At 35.8% G+C, this 19,540-nt stretch overlaps 1 protein-coding gene across 5 annotated transcripts in view; it reads right to left on the bottom strand.

The window, feature by feature from the left end:
- The window catches only part of LRBA (LPS responsive beige-like anchor protein), a 730,178-nt gene that overhangs the window by 568,887 nt on the left and 141,751 nt on the right, over positions 1–19,540 (bottom strand). For all 5 annotated transcript variants that reach the window (XM_062199509.1, XM_062199506.1, XM_062199510.1 and 2 more), the window contains exons 18-22: positions 17,337–17,429; positions 15,457–15,565; positions 14,984–15,065; positions 11,301–11,424; positions 10,779–10,971 (exon numbers count right to left, since the gene is read on the bottom strand). In XM_062199509.1, coding sequence (XP_062055493.1) covers positions 10,779–10,971; positions 11,301–11,424; positions 14,984–15,065; positions 15,457–15,565; positions 17,337–17,429 — 601 coding nt within the window. The remainder of the gene's footprint in view (positions 1–10,778; positions 10,972–11,300; positions 11,425–14,983; positions 15,066–15,456; positions 15,566–17,336; positions 17,430–19,540) is intronic.

The following is a 19,540-nucleotide window of genomic DNA, read 5'->3' as shown; positions in this document are numbered from 1 at the left end:
GCCACCTGAATCCTGTATCAGAGTCCTGGTTTAAGTAACAGTTGCTCTGCTTCTGATCCATCTCCCTGCTAATGAGCACCTACGAAAGCTGCAGATGATGATCCAAGGAGAGACTATGAGAGACATGGATGAGCTCCTGGGACAGGCCAACGCCTGTCCCAGCCAGGGCTATTGGGGCCATTTGGGGAGTGAATCAATGGATCAAAGATCTCTCTCTCTTTCTCTCTCAAACCATTATATTTTAAAAACTATATGTTGCTTTGGTAAATTTAAATATTTTAAGCAGAAGAATTTGAGAAATGGTAGGTACTGAAACTATCTGACCTTCTCTGCCCTTAATCCCTGAAGCAGAGCACAAGTCCCTCCTGGGAGAGCTGCCCTCCCTACACTCAGAAGAAAGCAATAATCTTACTTCTGAAAACAAAGGACTTCAAAAGGAATCTGAATGAACTGACCCAGCTACGTTTCCACCAGTCTACTACTCTAGCTCACACCTCTTTGTCCTATCATTTTTCTGTGAACTTCCACTCTTCATCTACCCTACGATTAAAAAAAAAAAAAAAAGGCATTTCTCGGCATCTTCATCTCCTTATAATTCGGTACACTTTTGTCTTGTGAATCTGTCTCTGTCAGTCTGATTTACAATGGCCCAGCAAACAAGCCTAACATAACTAGAAGGAAAATAATTTCTGCCCTCCGCTACAGCATCAAAGTTGCTACCTTTAACCTGAAGTTCACCTTTTTAGTAAACAATCATGCTAAATATAGAAACAGACTTTCTTCTCTCATAAAAAATGTTTGGAAATGCAGAGCGGCAGAAGAGGTATGGGGTGGGGAAAAGAGATTGTCCACCTCCTGGCTCACTCCTCAAATGCTACAACAACCAGGATCAGATCAAGAAGAAGTCAGGAGCCATCTGAGTCTCCCACATAGGTGGCAGGATTCAAATACCTGAGGTGTTATCTGCGGCCTCCCAGGGGGCACATTAGCGGGAAGCTGAGTGGGTAGCACTCTGATAGGGATGTGGGAAGTGTCAGCTTAACTCACTCTGCCATCACACCTGACGTTGTAAAATGATTTTTAAACAATATTTCCTTATTAAGCCAAGAAAGGAGGTAATTCAAACATAAGCCTTCTAACCAAGTATATACTTAATCTTTATAAGTCTCATACTAGCACATGAAAACATCTCAGAATTTACTTCAAAGACTTCCTTAAAGTATCAGAATTCCTGTCAATCATTGTTCACCATTTTCAAAATTATGCTTAAAAATACACTAATTTAAGCAAACTTTTGTGGGCAATTCTGGCAATACTTTTCTTTATAAAGACTTACTGCAAAAGCTGAGATACACTGAATGCTTAATGTGTACTGTTTCAAGCATATGGCATTGCTGACATAATCTTAAGAACAATTCTAAAAGATTGGTAGTACTACCACTAGTAGTAGTAATAGTAGTATTATCTTCGTTGCATAGATGAAGACAGAAAAATCACTGATATACTATCACAGTAAATGAACTTATTAATCTTTTTGAATAAAAATCATCTTACACAATTTTATTTTCTTAATAATAATCTAGACAGATATAAACTGATACAAATTTTAGAAAGTTAGCAATATCTACTGAAGCTTTTTAAAGTATGTGCAGACTCCTTCGGTAAATACAATTTAAAGAAGTTATATGAAAAATTAAGTGCCATGTATATAGGAGCACGGTCATCCCTGCTCAAGAATCACTGGGAGCTAAGGCCTACCTTATGTGCTATGCATTATAATATAAATCAATAAATGTTTAAAAATACTTCTACCAATTTTTTGCAGATTAAATTTTGGGGAATGCCAAAATAAGAAAAGTAAAATTGAATCATTGATATAATTACTCCTTCCTAGGATGTAAGACTCAGAGCATTCAGATGTTATATCAAAGCTGAAGCTTCTGATCTTTGCTTCTCCAGAATTTGATGTATGATGTGAATATGCGCCACACAATATGCAGCCATTAAAATTCACATGGAAGACATGGACTGAGTTCCAGTTTCCTGGCTTTGGCCTGGACCAGCCCTGGCTGTTAACATGAACCAGCAGATGGATGATATCTGTTTCTCATTCTCTGCCTTTCATAAAATGAAAATAAATATATTTTTAGAATGAAAAATAAAATTCATGCATGAAGAATATCATTAAATGAAAGAAGACTGTAAGGCAGTATAAATATGATTACATTTTGTGAAAAACTATTTATACATATTTATTTTATTTATTTGAAAGACAGAGTTACAGGAAGAAGGAAAGAGAGAGAGAGATAGGGGTCTTCTATGTACTGGTTCTCTCCCCAGATATCCACAGCATATCCGAAGCCAGGAGCCAGGAGCTCCCACATAGGTGCAGGTGCTCAAGGCCTTGGGCCATTCTCTGCTGCTTTCCCAGGCACATTAGCAGAGAGCTGGATTGGAAGTGGAGCAGCTGGTATTCGAACTAGCACCCTTATGGGATGCAGGTGCTGTAGGTAGGGGCTTTAATCCACTGTGCCACAACACCGACTCTATTGTTCTTAAACATGCATTTAATAAATCACTTAGAGAATTCTTTCTAAAAAATGATTTCTACATGATCTTCCTATTCCAAATTATACTTCCTTCTTATAAAAAAATTACTAAGATTTATACTTAAGCCATTTCATCAAACTAAAAATAAATAAAATCTTCAGATATTACCTTTCAAGTAATTTAAGGTAATTAAGTTCTTTACTCAGCTTCATCATTTCGGAGAACAATGTAACTGTTCACTCCCCAAACAATTGTAATTATGGTTTTGTTTGCAAAATGTTTATGGAAATTTTAATAACTCAGAATGTTACAATTAAATTTTAACTAAAAAATGGAAGAATTCTGGCATATAAAAACACTATCATTTAAGTACTCAAGATAGAGTTCAATGTGAAGCAAAATAAAGTGGGGAAAGGAGAGACAACAAAAAAGACAATGAAATTCCAAAGGTTACTAGGTACACTTGAAATCCTGAGACCAAAGTAACCAACACAGTGCAGTTAGACCAGAAGAGCCTATTACTGCTTATAAAACCTAGTCCAGCTGTTGGAGGAGAGGCACACAGTGACAAACAGCTTCCCTACTACAAAGGTGGCAGGAAATCTATCACACTGGACAATAAAATTGCAATTGAGTTTCTCTGGCTTTTTATAGCAGCTGCATGTATCCTGATGTAACTCTGCAAACGCTCTCCAATTCTGCAACATTAGTTCTTTACACATGAATTCTTTATCAAGAACCACGTTATAAATTTCTGAACTTGATATTCAAAATGCTTGCACAAAGAAAAATATGAACATCACTTCAATAGCCAATGCATGGAAGTATTTTAAAAGCTTCAGGATGAGTATTTTTAGAGAAAAAGATTTGATTTCAATAATCCCAGATGAATTTTTAACAACATGCTACCAACTGTTTGCCGATTTACTGAACCACTTTCGCTCTACCCTAAACTTTATTAAATATTGATTTGAAGAGCCCTAGAGCATAAGTCATGCACTTTCTTTTTTAAAAGATGTCAAGATTTAAAATTCAAAAAATGAACACAGCAGTTTTCAAATAATTATTTTGTATAAATCTTATTAAAAGTCTTTTTAATCAATGAAAATCCACACAAAGAAATAAGACTTGTATGAGAAACTAAAATAAAAGTAAAAGCTATAAGAGTCAACTTATAATGTAAAATTTTTCTTCTCTCTCATAGAGTTCAGGAATACTTGACTACTTATTTTTTGAAGTACACTATCACATAAAAAGTGATAAACATAGCTCTACTCAGATAAAAACAGTCCATAATTAACTTACTGAGCATTTATTCCATTTTATAAATGGAATCCCAATATTTGCATCAAAGATTGGTTCTTGGCCAAACGTAGGCATAAGAGGCCACTCCTTAAAGCAACTATTTTCTTTGCAAAGATTTTAAGATATTTAAAATCACTGGAGTAAAGAAAAATATAAACTAAGCAAAACTATATACTCATGTACGCATGCATGCACATGCACAAACACACACACACATACACACACACAAAAGAACCTAAAGTCTACTTTGGGTTTGTTCTGTAAAAGTTGAGTTTTAAGAAAATACTGATTTCAGATACAACAAAAGAGTAGTATATATTTCTACACATGACCAGATCTCACTTTGAATTACTAAAATGAGAGCTGTTACAGAGTCATACATGATTATATGCCAGTCCACATGTGCTGCACTACTCAATACTGCCCTTCTTCATACAAGTCCCACACACACCCCCCAGCCAACCAATCAATTCACCACACTTTTCTTTCAGCAACACCATCTCTGTGTCTTTGCTGATCACAATTCCTCTACCAGTGATTCCTGTCACCAGAATCCCTCCAGGTCAACTCTGATTTACTCTTCAAGGTTCTAGTCAATGACCTCTGTTCCACAAACTTCTCAGAAGCCCTCAGGTAGAAGCCATCCTTCCTCTCACCATGTACATTTCTCTGTGCCATTTATGGCTTGCAACTTTCTATTTTAGTTATTTTTATACATACATTATCTTCAATATTAGAAAATAATTTCTTTCCAAATAAGATCTGTTCCCAATTCATCTTCCACTTTCACAGTAACTAGAAGGTACTCAAATAGAAGATGATAGGGAAGAAGGAAAAAGGCAAGAAAAACAAAGATAAACCACAAGGGAGAAACAGGAAGACAAGCAGTGGGCAACTGGAGTGAAACCTACACATAGAATGACCAAGAATGATATGGAGCAGCCAAGCAAATATCTAACCCCTACAAGGGTAGGGGAAAGACAAAACAGAAACAGATTCACTAAGGAAGAAACAGAGAAATAGGTTGGAGCAAGAAAGACAGCAAGAGGTCCAGAGTAGGTACATACTGGAGAGAAAACAGGACAATAGAAAAGACGACGATGGTAGCTAAAAAAGACACAGACAGGCACAAGGAGAGAGACAATGACAGAGTACACAGGCCGCATCAGGCATCCCAAGCCACTCCAACACCCAGTTTGCAAGACAGAGGGGACTGACTGAAGGTTGAGGGAGAGAGGGTAGAGAAAGGAAAGAGAAGGAAAAACAAGGAAGGAGGGTGAGGGAAGGACCAACTTAGATACCAAGAGGAATATAGAGTGCTATGAATTCACACAGGCTGACATGGCCTGAGAGTAAGAAAAATGGCCATAGAGAAGTAATTGAGCTAGTAAAGTCCTGAAAAACCATAAATAATTTGAGTAAACACAAAGGATAGCATGAATAAACAAAACTAAAAATTTCACAAAGTGTGATATTTTTCAAAAGGGCTGGAAACATAGCCAGATCCAGAATAGAGATCTGTCTCAAGTGCAATACAAAATAGGTTCTTCAAGGGGATCAATGAAACACAAGTTAGACATTATTTTGTCAGGGAAGGAATTTGGCACAAGTGGTTAAGCTACATCCACATCCCAAATCTAAGTGCCTAGCTTTAAGTCCTGGGTCTGCTCTCCATTCCAGCCGGCTTCCTGCTAATGTGCACCCTTGGAGCTTGTGATGATGGTTCAAATGGTTAGGTCCCTCACATCCATGTAGGAAACTCTCAGTTCTTGGCTCCTGGCTTCAACAAGACCAGCCCCAATTACTTGAAATAATTTGGGGGTGTATAAGGAACTACAACTAACGAAGAAAAACTTAGTAGAAAAGTAGACAAAGACAAAATCATGCAGAAATAAGTCAAACAGCATCAGGGGTTAAAGGGTGAACACTGCACTGGACTTAGCAATTCTATACATAGTTTTACATGCTAGACCAATGCTTTTTCAAATTCAGGATAACCCTGCTGTATCATAGCATCAATTAATTGGGAGCATTATCAGCATTTTAAAATGAAAAAGAATGGTAAACTCCAGAGTGCATCACCATATAGCAAAGTTAGGAAAGATAAATATCTCATTGGACCACTGTTTCAGAGGTTTGTTTACACATACAAACTCAGTCACAGTAAATTTCTTACTGTGGGTCACAATCTAAGTGTGAAAGTCATAGCTGGGGGCCAGCACTGTAGCATAGCAGGTAAAGCCACCAACTGCAATGCCGGCATCCCATATAGGTGCCAGTTCTAGTCTAAGCTGTTCCACTTCTGATCCAGCTCTCTGCTATGGCCTGAGAAAGCAGCAGAAGATGACCCAAGTCCTTGAGACCCTGCATCTACATGGGAGACCCGGAAGAAGCTACTGGCTCCTGACTTCAGATCAGCGCAGTTCTGGCCATAGCAGCCATCTGGGGAGTGAACCAGTGGATAGAAGACCCCCATCTCTTTCTCTCTCTGCCTCTGTGTAACTGCCTTTCAAATAAATAAATAAATCTTTAAAAAAAAAAAAGTCACACCTCTATTGAAACCTCCACCTTTAATCACCAGAGTCATTCACAACATTGAAAATAATGAACCGAAGTTATAATAAAAAAGAATTTTAGACATAAAATAGAAGAGTCCAAACAGTATGCTAACTTTTATAAAATTTTAAAAGGTAAAATTATATAATGCATTATTTAAGAATAAATTTTAAGTTTTTTCTAAAGAAGAGAATTACAAACAAAATTCAACATAGCAATTACCTCTGGGTGAGGAGGAGTGGGGTGGATGGGAAGAACCACACAGCAAATTCTGAAATTAGGTAGTACAGACATAGCATATATATTGCATAGCATATATACCACATGAATTATTTTTGCATATAAAAATTCTTCATATTAGAAGCTATATTTAAATAAAAATGTGAAGTGATTTTGACCTGTACTAGTGTGTTAACATTAAGAATAAGGGGGGGAAGAATGAATAGGATAATAGCACTATAAATAAGGAAAAAGTCATTGAATGATTAACTCTACTATCTTTGAATTCTAGCATTAACTATTCTTACCTTCAACATGCCCCCCCCCACATACATATCACACTTACCATTTCTAGCTTACATATTTATGACTAAAAATTTGCCTGAGACCATACAGTGAATAATTACCATAAATAAAAATTCAAACCCAGATCTATCCTATCTTCAAAGTTATTTCAAGTACCAGTGCTGTGGTATAGTAGGCTAAGCCTCCACCTGCAAAACCAGCATCCTATTTAGGGACCTGTTTGTGTCCCTGCTGCTTCATTTTTGATACAGCCCTCTGCTATGGCCTGGGAAAGCAGTGGAAGATGGCCAAAGTGCTTGGGCCCCTGCACCCACATGGGAGACCCAGAAGAAGCTCCTGGCTCTTGACTTCAGATTAGCCCAGCTCTGGCCATGGTGGTCATTTGGGGAGTGAACCAGCAGATGGAAACCTTTCTGTCTCCCTCTCTCTATCTCTTTAACTCTGCCTCTCAAATAAATAAATAGATCGTTTTTAAAAAAAAAAAAAAGTTATTACTTACACAAGTGGATTGGTAACAGGTTATAAATGTTTCATCACAAAGGAGTCAAAGCTCAAAAACTGAGATATTACCTAATTCAACTCTTTAATTTTACAGACAGGAAATTCAAAAACTTAGGCTATTGGCCCTTAACACCCTATGAAAGCCACGATTCCTGAGTGTTTTTGTCTCAAGACCCTTTACACTCTTAAAAAAGTACTAATGGGGGAAGACATGCAGAGCAGCTGTTAAAGACGCCACTTGGGATGCTCCCATCTCATAGTCAAAGTGCCTTAGGTTGGTGTCCTGGCATGGCTTCCAATTCCTGCTAACGCAGTCCCTGGGAAACAGCAGGTGATGACTCAAGTTATTAAGTCCCTGCTACCCATGTGGGAGACCCAGACTGACTTCCCTACTCATGGCTTTGGCCCAGTCCTGACTGTTATAGGCATTTCAGGAGTAAACCAGCAAAATGGAGTGCGCTCTCGCTCTCTCTCTCTCTCTCTCTTTTTTCTATGCTTCTCAAATAAGTAAAAATAATAGATCCATGATATATTAATATAAACACTTTTTGAAATATAACTATCTTCAAAACTAACAATGAGAAGAGTATTATTATTTCACATTTTTGCAAATCTCTTTAAAATTTAGCTTCATAGAGTACAGTTGCATTCTCTTATTTGCTTTTATATTCAGTGTGCCGCCTGAAATTGAATGAAGAGTAAGAAAAAAATTCATCCTCACGGAAACACGCAGCTAGAAAAGGAAGACCTCACAAACTGTCCGGAAAGCCTTGAGCCCCAAGGTTTTGCAGGTTACACTTCAGCAACTATTGCAATGTTGGTAAAATTCCTCCAGCCACCATAACCAAGGACTTGAAGAAACTCAGGTGAATTGGTACACTCTTTAGAAAACACGAACAGTCTGTTTTATATTTGGCACTCCCCTAAGATAGAATGCCCCCCAGGGAGCTCCTAAATCTAATCCAAATATATATGAGGGCTAAATTTGATCCTATTTTTCTCATAATGTTTTGTAAAGGGAAAAATGGTGCTAGCAGAAACAGACCACTACAGTGGACCAGTAGCAGGCCACTACAATGGACATCGGAACAACTGGGCATCAATGCAGCAAAAACAAACTACACAAAGAACAGTAAACAGTTCCTGTTAAGGGGGCAAGCAGTAAATACTTTAGGCTTTAGAAACACTGTAGTCTATGGCAGACATCCAATTTCATCCTTGTTGTGTGAAACAGCCATGTACAATATAAAAATGAATGGAAGTGGTTTTGCTCCAATAGCATCTTATTTACAGAAATGCATCAGATTTGTTCCTCAGGACATGCTTGGCTGAACTCTAAAGCAAAGTCATTTTATAAAATCACATATTTCATTATTTAAGACTGGATTTTACTCAAACATCTGTACAGTGGTACTTCCAACCTAAGATACCCCTGAAACCCTTATACCCTACTATCACTTAGGAAAAAGAAAAGAGGAATAATTCTTAGAGACTTTCAAATAACTAAAAGTTATTCAAACCCCTTAAAAAATATTAAGATACAGCAAAATAGTATTTCAGAATGCCAAAATAGGCCAGAATAAAAAGAACCTTCATAGTCAATGAAATAAAACATTCAAAGATACACCAAATTTACCATATCTGTTCTTTATTCTTCTAGTTAATTTCTAATTATATAAGTAGTTATATAATTATATTACATTCCTTCTAAGGAAATCTCTCTTTAAAAAGACTCAAAAAAACAGACTATAAATGAAACTAAAAACTTTGACTAGATTAATTATTTTGAATATAAATTTTCATCTGAAGGCTCTAATATAAACCTCCAAAAATAGATAACCCACAAATTGGCAAAAGATATTCATAAATAAAACATCTAGCAAAATGACTGAGAGAAAGAATATTTAAATAATCCCCACAAAAACAAGAAAATGCAGATTTTTGTGATATAGCATTTAAAATTCATCAAACTGGCAAATTTTTAAAACTCTAGACAAACCAAGTGATAAGATGATGTGAAGCAAGAACTTACACCTACTAACAAAAGAATGTAAATTGACACACTATTTTGGAAAGGAATTTGCATTCTCAACATTTTTACTTTACAACTCAAGAAGTATACTTCTAAGAATATATAAAGAGAAACTCCTGAATATGTACAAGATGCTTAACTATTGGTAAGTTAAAATCACACTATGGAATATAATACAACTGAGAAAAGGAATACAACTATATGGATCAATGTGAATGAATCTCAAAGGATGAGGAAAATCAGCAATTGAGGGCTGACACTGTGGTGTAGCAGGTAAAGCCTAAAGCTGCCACTAGTAATGCTGGCATCCCATATGGACACTGGTTTGAGTCCCAGCTGCTCCACTTCCTATGTAGTTCCCTGTTAATATGCCTGGGAAAGCAGCAGAGGATGGCCTAAGTGCTTGGGCCCCTGCACCCACATGAGAGACCTGGAAGAAGCTGGTGGCTCCTGCCTTTGACCTAGCCCAGCCCTGGCCATTGAGACCATTGCAGCCATTTCAGGAGTGAACCAGTGGATGGAGGATCTCTCTCTCTCTCTCTCTGTAACTCTTCCTTTCAAATAAATCTTAAAAAAAAAAAAAAAAATTACAGAAAAATGAATTTAGTATGATTGCACTGACCTGAAGTTTAAATATGATAAGAAAGTCTTTATTGTGTAAAATTACCTATACAAGGAGTAAAATACAGAGAAGACATAGAAATGATACCACCAAATTGGGGTTAGTGAGGTGAAGAACAGAAGACAAAGCATTGGGGGAAGAAAACTCAATTTTTGTGCCTGATATGTATATTATAATAAATTTTAAACAAAAGCTAAAAAAAACTTTAAGTTAAAATTGCAAACAATAAAGTATTTTTTAAAAAAGACTAGTACAATCTCCTAAACCAATTTTTTAACTATCTGAAACATGAGCAAAGGGCTTTGCTTTCTAGTCCACCCTATTACTAGGATAACCTCTCATCTTTGAACAGAGTGCGCCACCTTGTGTTTGAAAGCTTCCAAATGATAAATTCTGTGAAGATGGCTTACATGAAAATATAAACTCTTACATGCTATGACATGAAACGTGTCTTCATTAAACCAAGCATATATAAAACAGACATTTGGAAAAGTTGTTTTGATTTTGAAGAAGTTGTAAATACTTTATGTTTCTTTTCATTGGTTGCATTTTTTTAGTTTTCATTGTGTTTACAAAAAATAGCTTACTTTTTTGCTTTGGTTTTAAGTATATAAACTGTTTTCAGTGAGTGAAATTCAAAATAATATATATCTTAAATGCTAAATACATGTTCATAAAGACACTTACCTTTGAATGTGTGATTGATAAGGTGTCTACCCATACACGCCAGCCACCCCACTCATATTTTACTGCATGGTAAAGTAGGATCCTGAATATAGCATATACCATTTCTGTTATCTTTTGCTCTTCTGAATTCTTAGGATTAAAATAGCAGAGAGAAAGCATCCATTCTTGCCACACAGAACACTGTAGCAAGCTCCTGAAAATTATAAGAGGGGACTGAATTACAGAAAAAAAATCACCAGAAAGAATTCTAAAAAGTAAAAGAATATTCTTTTAAAAAAAAAAGTAGGTAATTAAAGGTTTAAAATGAAATAATAACCACCCCCCAAGAAAGACATTTAAAAATAAACAACATAGTTCTGAAAACTATAATTTAACTGTATGATGCATCATTTACATGCCCTTAATGAAAAAATATGGAAAAATCATGTCACAGTGTCTTTTAAGCAGTTTTTCTAAGACAACATGGTTTTACACAAAAGTATTCTTGAATACAGCAGATAAATGCTTTCTGACCCAGCTTACCTCCTGTTTTCTCTACTGTTATTAAAAAGTTTAATCATGTCAGAAAGAAAGGCTCTGCGAACCTCCATGCTTTCTGGGCACTGGGGAGAATTTCGAAGCAAGGTCGCAATTACTTTCAGTATCTCTGTAAGACAGTTCATAAATAAGTAAAAACCAAAACATAACAAAATATTCATGATGGAAAGTCATGAGTATAGTGCAATCTTTGGTGTCCCTTACATAAATATCTACTGAAAAAACCTCCTCTGTACTATTTTTAAAAATCTATGGAAGGGGCCGGCGCCACGGCTCACTAGGCTAATCCTCCGCCTTGCAGCACCGGCACACCGGGTTCTAGTCCCGGTCGGGGCACCGGATTCTGTCCTGGTTGCCCCTCTTCCAGTCCAGCTCTCTGCTGTGGCACGGGAGTGCAGTGGAGGATGGCCCAAGTGCTTGGGCCCTGCACCCGCATGGGTAGACCAGGAGAAGCACCTGGCTCCCGGCTTTGGATCAATGCGGTGCGCCGGCCACAGCAGCCATTGGAGGGTGAACCAAGGGTAACGGAAGACCTTTCTCTGTCTCTCTCTCTCACTGTCCACTCTGCCTAAAAATTAAAATCATAAAAAAAAATAATCTATGGAAGGGATGGTGACACATTCATTAGTAATCATCTATAAACAAAAAAAAAAAAGAAGATTTTATTTCGTAAGTGAATGCACAAAGTAAGTTGAACTGCAAAGGTTGAAATGAGTTAAACTATAAATGAATTAAATGATAATAAAACTCCTCATGTTTCTCTTTTATATCTCTCAAATTCTAAAGCTGACTTTAAAAAAACAAACAAAAAAAACCACTATAACAAAAATCTCAGAAACAATAAATTCTCAGACTCTACAACATAATTTATGGTAAATACATAGTCTTTCCTTAATTACAGTGGATTTGAAAAGCTGTGAAAATTTTCTTCCACTATTTAAAAAGTAAAATTAAAAAGCCTAAAGGAAATTAAAACCTATCCAACATTCCCTTCTCTCTCACAAATTAAAACAAAACGCTACTTTAATGGATTTAGTATAAACTTGAGAAAATCACCAGAACTTAAAGATGAAAAAAAACCTTTAAAAATATGTACTTAATCCAGAACTTTACAAGTAAAAAGCAAAAAGCCAGCTATAACTCTGAATTTAAAATTAAGTAATATCAAAATTTTACTTGGCCGGCGCCGTGGCTTAACAGGCTAATCCTCCGCCTTCCGGCGCCGGCACACCGGGTTCTAATCCCGGTTGGGGCGCTGGATTCTATCCCGGTTGCCCCTCTTCTAGGCCAGCTCTCTGCTATGGCCCAGGAAGGCAGTGGAGGATGGCCCAAGTCCTTGGGCCCTGTACCCGCATGGGAGACCGGGAAAAGTGCCTGGCTCCTGGCTTCGGATCGGCGCAATGCGCCGGCCGCAGCAGCCATTGGAGGGTGAACCAACGGCAAAAAGGAAGACCTTTCTCTCTGTCTCTCTCTCTCTCACTATCCACTCTGCCTGTCAAAAAAAAAAAAATTTTTTTACTCAATTAAAAATTTAGGAATTGGCCGGTTCCGCGGCTCACTTGGCTAATCCTCCACCTGCGGTGCCAGCACCCCGGGTTCTCATCCTGGTTGGGACGCTGGATTCTGTCCCGGTTGCTCCTCTTTCAGTCCAGCTCTCGGCGGTGGCCCGGGAGGGCAGTGGAGGATGGCCCAAGTGCCTGGGTCCTGCACCTGCATGGGAGACCAGGAGGAAGCACCTGGCTCCTGGGTTCGGATCGGTGCAGCGCGCTGGCCATAGCAGCCATTTGGGGGTTGAACCAACCAAAAAGGAAGACCTTTCTCTGATTCTCTCTCACTGTCTAACTCTGCCTGTCCAAAAAAAAAAATTTAGGAATTGTAAAGCAGTCAAGGATTCTGGTGATTCTGAAGCACCAATTTCAAAATAGTAATTTCAAAATAATAAATTTGAAAATTTTTTGTCCAATAATTTATGACATTTTGGAAGCATTTTCTGAATTCTTATAATAACAAATTTAAAAGTTCTCCTCCTAGGTGATGATTACAATGATGATAATAACAATGAGATGAATGCCACCAATTCTGAAGATTTACTATCTTAAGACACTGCTTAAGAAAGTATAATTATTAATTATTTAATCTTTATACAATGATAAGCAGATACGACCATCATCCTCACTTGAGGGACAAGAAAACAAAGGCACAAAAATTAAGTATTAGGGGCCGGCATTGTGGCACAACAGGTTAGGCCATCACCTGCAACACAGCATCCCATATGGGTCCTGATTTGAGTCTCAGCTTCTTGACTTCCCATCTCTAATCCAGCTCCCTACTAATGCACCCGGGAAAGTAGTAGAAGATGTTCCAAGTACTTGGGCCCCTGTCAGACTCCTGGCTTCAGCCTTGAGCTGTCCCAAGCCCAACAGCTGCAGCCATTTGGGGAGTGAACCAGCAGATGAAAGATCTCTCTTGCTCTCTCTCGCTCTTGCTCTCTCTTTCTCTCGCTCTCACTCTCACTCTCTCTTGCTCTCTAATTCTACTTTTCAAATAAATAAATAAATCATTTAAAAAAAAGCTTGAAAAAAATTAAGTACTACAGTCAAAGTAACACAACTATTAAGACATATAACCATAGTTTGACCCAGGCAGTCTACATTTTTCACTACTGTACTATGATATCTTGTCTTTTCTGAGCCAATGCATTAGGTACCACATGAATAACTGCTATGATCTGAATGTGCTCCTTCCAAAAGTCACGTGTTGCAAATGTGATATTAAGAGGTAGGGTCTTTCCCAGATGAGTAGCTATGAGAATTTCTCCCTTACAAAGGAGGCTGCATGGACACTTTGGGCTAGCTGGAGACCCTGCCAGTTGCACTCTACCTTCCTTGGACACAGAGACTCTCACCAAACCAACTCCTGGCAGCCTAATCTTGAACTTCCCAGACTCCAGAACGTGAGAAAATAAAATTCTGTTCTTTCCAAATTAGCTCCAAATGTACTAAAATAATATTCTATAATTCTTACAAGTAAGCAACCAAATGTAGTTATTTAGAAGATGGATTACTTGATTCAAATTCAACATTTTCTTCTCTTTTCACTCTCAAAAATAATGACATCAGATCTCTGAAAACAGGAAAATCAAACTTCAGAGCTATGCATTTTTAAAATGAGCACTGAAGTACCATACTACACACACAAACCTCACCACATAAAAATAATTAATTTCAAAACTCTACCAACTAATATATATAACAAGATCTTAAAAAGCAGGATGAAAAATATATACTTGTACAACTGCTTAAGAAGTCTGAGTGTCAAGAGACAAGCAAGACTATGGTGGTACATAATAAACAATGTAAGTATTTTTCCATTCCAAATTTGGTATTCTTTTGACAAAAAAGAAAGCTGCCTCCATAGTTCATGTAACTTAGCCTGCCATCACTAATTAGACAATCAAAACTTTGCTAAAAATATAAACAAACATTAAATCAAGATCTTGCAAATGTAATTCTAAGAAATTAGAAAATTCTTTATGAAAGCATTTTCACATAACTTAAGGTCAATTCAAGGTTATATTCAACCCCACAATGATCAACTTTACAGTTTTCACAGTGAGCTTCTTTTTCAGTAGCAAAGGGTAGCTTTTTTAAAGTACAGAAAATACATACGAGGGTTTTGTATCTTTACAGAAGAATCAGGATCTGGATGCTGCTTATGTATCACTTGAGTACAAATCTGTTCTATAAGAATCTACAGAAGTAAAACAATAGATTGCATTAGCATAGTCACTGAATTAGCGTCTCTATTAATGAACTCTACACTGTACAATATTAATCAAAATTTGGTATTTAGTTCAGTCCAACATCATACTAAATATTTTATACATATTACCTAACGTAGCAGTGTATTTTTACTTAATGATAAAATGAAACATCAAATGGACAACACAATGGAGGAATTACTCTTTAGTAATTTACAGATTAATGGAGTTATAAAAATGCACCCAGATCTCCTTTATATTAACAACTTCAAAACAGTATATTACAAATCAAAATGTTTTACTTTATGTTCATAATCCTAAGTTATACAGACACTTTTGTAATAAGAAATTAGTAAGAATAAATTCTAACTACATTTCTACCTCAAACAGGACATTATAGGTGGTCATTGTGATTAAATTTGTCTGAAGCATGAGTCGTTCAGCTAGCAGTGAAAATAATCCATGCCCAAGCATGACTTCAGCTTTTCTCCTGCAATTACACAGAAAGAAATCATGAAATACAGAATTTTACTGTGTATTATTTACTATGCATGCTGGATGAGGGAAACATAATAATATTTGCATATTATAAATTCCAACACAATTACTCTCCCAATTTTCTTTGACCTAGAACTTTTATTTTAAAAGATGTGTTTGTTTATTTGAAACGCAGAAATATAGAAAGAGGGACAGATAGATATCTTCCATCTGCTGGTTCAGTCCCTAAATGGCCACAATGGCCAGAGCTGTGCCAATTCAAAGCCAGGAGCCAGGATTCTCTTCTGGGTCTCCCATGTGGGTGCAGGGGCCCAAGCACTTGAACCATCTTCTGCTGCTTTGCCAGACGCATTAGCAGGGAGCTGGATTGGAAGTGGTGCAGCTAGGACTTGAACCAACACCCATATGGGATGCCAGCACTGCAGGCAGAGGATTACCTTCTATGCCACAGCACCAGTCCCAACCTAGAATTTTCAAACCCCTAAATCTTTAAATAGAGAATGCGAACTACAATATATACATAGCGAAAACTAAATACACACACACACACACACGTATCAGTATCATAAGATTGGCTATGCCACAGCACAGCAAAAATCTCCACAAATATATCCAGAGCAATTACGCACTTCATTACTTGTGAAGATCTCTGAGCTGCTAACACTGAGCCAAATTTTGCTGAGGACAATCACCTAAACCACAGCAAGAACTTAAGGAGAAAAGCAATGTGGGGGGCGGGGTGTCTGGCATAGCAGATAAAGCTGCCACCTGCAGTGCCAGCATCCCATTTGGGCCCCAGTTCCTGTCCTGTCTGGGCAACTCCTCTCCTGCTCCAGCCAATGGAAGATCTCTCCCTCTCTCTACCTCTGCCTTTCTGTAACTCTGCCTTTCAAATAAATAAATAAATAAATCTAAAAAAAAAAAAAAAAAAAAAAAAAAGAAGAGGAAGAGGAAGAAAGAAAAGAAAAGAAAAGCAATGTTGAGGAAAAAGCAAAAGAAACATAATGGAATTTTAGAAAATGAAAACATATTGCTAAAATTCATCTCTCAGACATAAGATTAAAAGCCAAAGGATCACTAACATTAATTCTGTCTCTGGAATTTGCATACATTTTGTGCAAATGGCTGCAGAGCAAATATTTCAGGTTTTGTGGACAACTCAACAATGCCCTTATATTGTGAAAACAGCAAGAGAAAATAAAGAAATAAATTATAGTAGTGTTCCAATAACTACCACTTGATTCACTGGTGTTCAACTGGATTCCTAAAGTCTACAGTTGTTCCAGTTCCAAAATTTAAAATTTTATAACAAATTATTCCTGGTATGAAGAATGATATCTAGAGTATGACTGCCGGCTTTCAGCTGAGAAAATAAGTTTGACAGTTTTGGCTTTTAGTTATGCACACTATATGGCAAACATCCAGGTTATTCTATCAGCTTTTTAGTACAAATAAAGCAAATGATGATGTGAATCACTGAAAAAAGTCTCTGTAGTATATAGAATTTAATTGATTCAAAGTAATTCTCATAATTAACATAAGATAAATGATACTTTTACATATTTTCATATAAAACAAATACGTTTCTGTTGAACTGTATTTTTAAAATATGTAGTGATGAGATTAAGTTTATCCAGCATTTTATAATATAACAATAAAAGAAAGAGAAACTATGGGACCATAGAACATAAATGCTATTCCAAAACATTGTAAAATAAATAAGTAACATACTACAGTCCGTTTTGGATTTCATGCATACTCACTTTGGAGCCAGATGCTTTAAAAAATAGCCCATTGCCTTGAGAGCTTGTACTCTGATTCCTTCACTTTTAGATGCCAGCAGTTTGTAGATAACACTGAATGAATAAAAATTTGAAACAAATAATTGAGTTTAACTTTTAAAAGTAATGATTTACAGATACATATTTTTATGTTATCATAAGCCTATTTCAAGAAATATATATTAATACTCATTTCTTGCATTTAAAAATTTACTTATTCCAGGCTAGTTACACTTCCTTTTAATGAAAATCAAAAAATGATAACTGGAATTCAGAAAATATAGTGACTTTTCCATGTACATAAATATGAAGGTACTTTTAAAATTTCATGGGAAATGGAATTAAAATGTAAGTTTATTCTGGTGAGAAGTCATTGAAATCCACACATAGTTCTTCCATAATACACATTCTCCATGAAACTTTTTAAGACAATTCATTTTTGCAAATTACAATGCAGAAGACTAACTTTGAGGTACATTTTTTTTCTCCATATACCTATCAATATTCTTTTGAAATTATCAACTATTTTTAAATCCAATATAAACAAAGCATTGTTTAATGTCAGAACATATTTAAATCTCTAGATAATTTTCACTACGAAAAACCAAGGGGACCCCCATAATGAAAAATGATCAGAAATAAATTAAAAAGCAAAAAAGTTAAAACCAAAATACTGAAAATAGATTTCACATTCAGTTCTCAAAACTTACATAGTAACCAATTTTTTTTAAATCTCTGAGGGCATTTTGATTATAAGCAAAATCGACTGAGAGTGAAATCCAACTGATTCATTCTAGCATTTGCTTCCTCACAAACATAGTGCACAGAAACAAATCTTGGAACTGTTTGATTACTTTCAAAAATTAAGATTGTCAGTATGCTCTTAGATAAATATTTCAATGTTTAATAACCAAGTGTGGAAAAAAAAAGAATTCTGAACAAAAAGGAAAGATCTTCAACCTCTAGAGATAAGTAGAAAAGTAAATATGTAAAAGGAAGTTCAATTCTTTTAAAACATGAAGCGAAGGCACCCAAGTCTATGTGACATTGTAATTTCATAAGACAAGACGCAGATAGATGTCAGTCATTTTTTAATTAAAATCTTATTATAAAAACTTTAATAGTCATTAAGACAACATTGATATGTTTCAAAGTTTCTTTTCTTATTTTAAGCAAAATAAAAATTGTTTGTAAAAGCAACATCTAAGTTTAATACCAACTTAACAACCATACACACTAAGGTATTTTAACATATCAAAAAACAGTTTTTGCTATAGCTTAAAGCAGGAGTGGGGAACTATTATTCTGCCAAGGGCTATTTGGGTAGATATAACATCATTAGCAGGTCATATAAAATTATCAACTTAAAAATTAGTCTGCTATAAATTTACTGAATCTCGAGTCATTCACTAGCAGTTGCCTTGGGCAGGGCCCGACCAAATGATTTCACGGACTGGATGTTCCTCACTACTGGCTTAAACTAAGAAATGCCTTTGGTTAAAATCACAATGATTTCATTACAACATAAACTTCAAATACCATTAAATACTTTAAATAACTTGGGATTAATAACATGGAAAGAACACAACAACTGGAATTGGACCTATAAATCAAGTATTTATCCCACAAATTTTTCAAATGTTGAACATTTCAGACCAATGAAGAATCAAATTAGTTTATTTTACCTGCTAAACATAAACAGAAAATTTCAAATTAAGTGGTCCTATTAACTTTTTGATCAAATGAAATAATAATTCACAAATTAGAGAGAAAAAATTATACTATAATGAAAATTATGTATTTATCTAATCTAATTGTTCTAAGTTTTAAAAGCTTACAAATACTACACAACTCTGTATTTGGAAATAGAAAGTACAAGTAAGCTAATATTAAAATTTGAAAATATTTTCATGTAATCTGTTTTACTCTATTCCTATATTTAAAGAAATGCATATGGTATTTCATATATATTTTTATAAATAGAAATATAACAAAACATTTTCATTGAAGAAAATAAGTTTCTGGTAACAGACACATCCAAAAGAAAAATTTAAATAGTAACATTATTTCATTCTTCATAGACATTAAGAATATTATAAAAGATCATTAAACTAAGCTCTAAATTTTTTTAATTGATAATGATTTAGGTAAAACATGTGATGAAACTGTCATTGAGTCAGCAAACA

This window comes from Lepus europaeus, chromosome 8 (genome assembly GCF_033115175.1).
Source record: "Lepus europaeus isolate LE1 chromosome 8, mLepTim1.pri, whole genome shotgun sequence".
Classification (NCBI taxonomy): Eukaryota; Metazoa; Chordata; class Mammalia; order Lagomorpha; family Leporidae; genus Lepus; species Lepus europaeus.
Note: the sequence above shows the minus strand (reverse complement) of the source record. Positions and strands in the feature narration are given on the sequence as shown.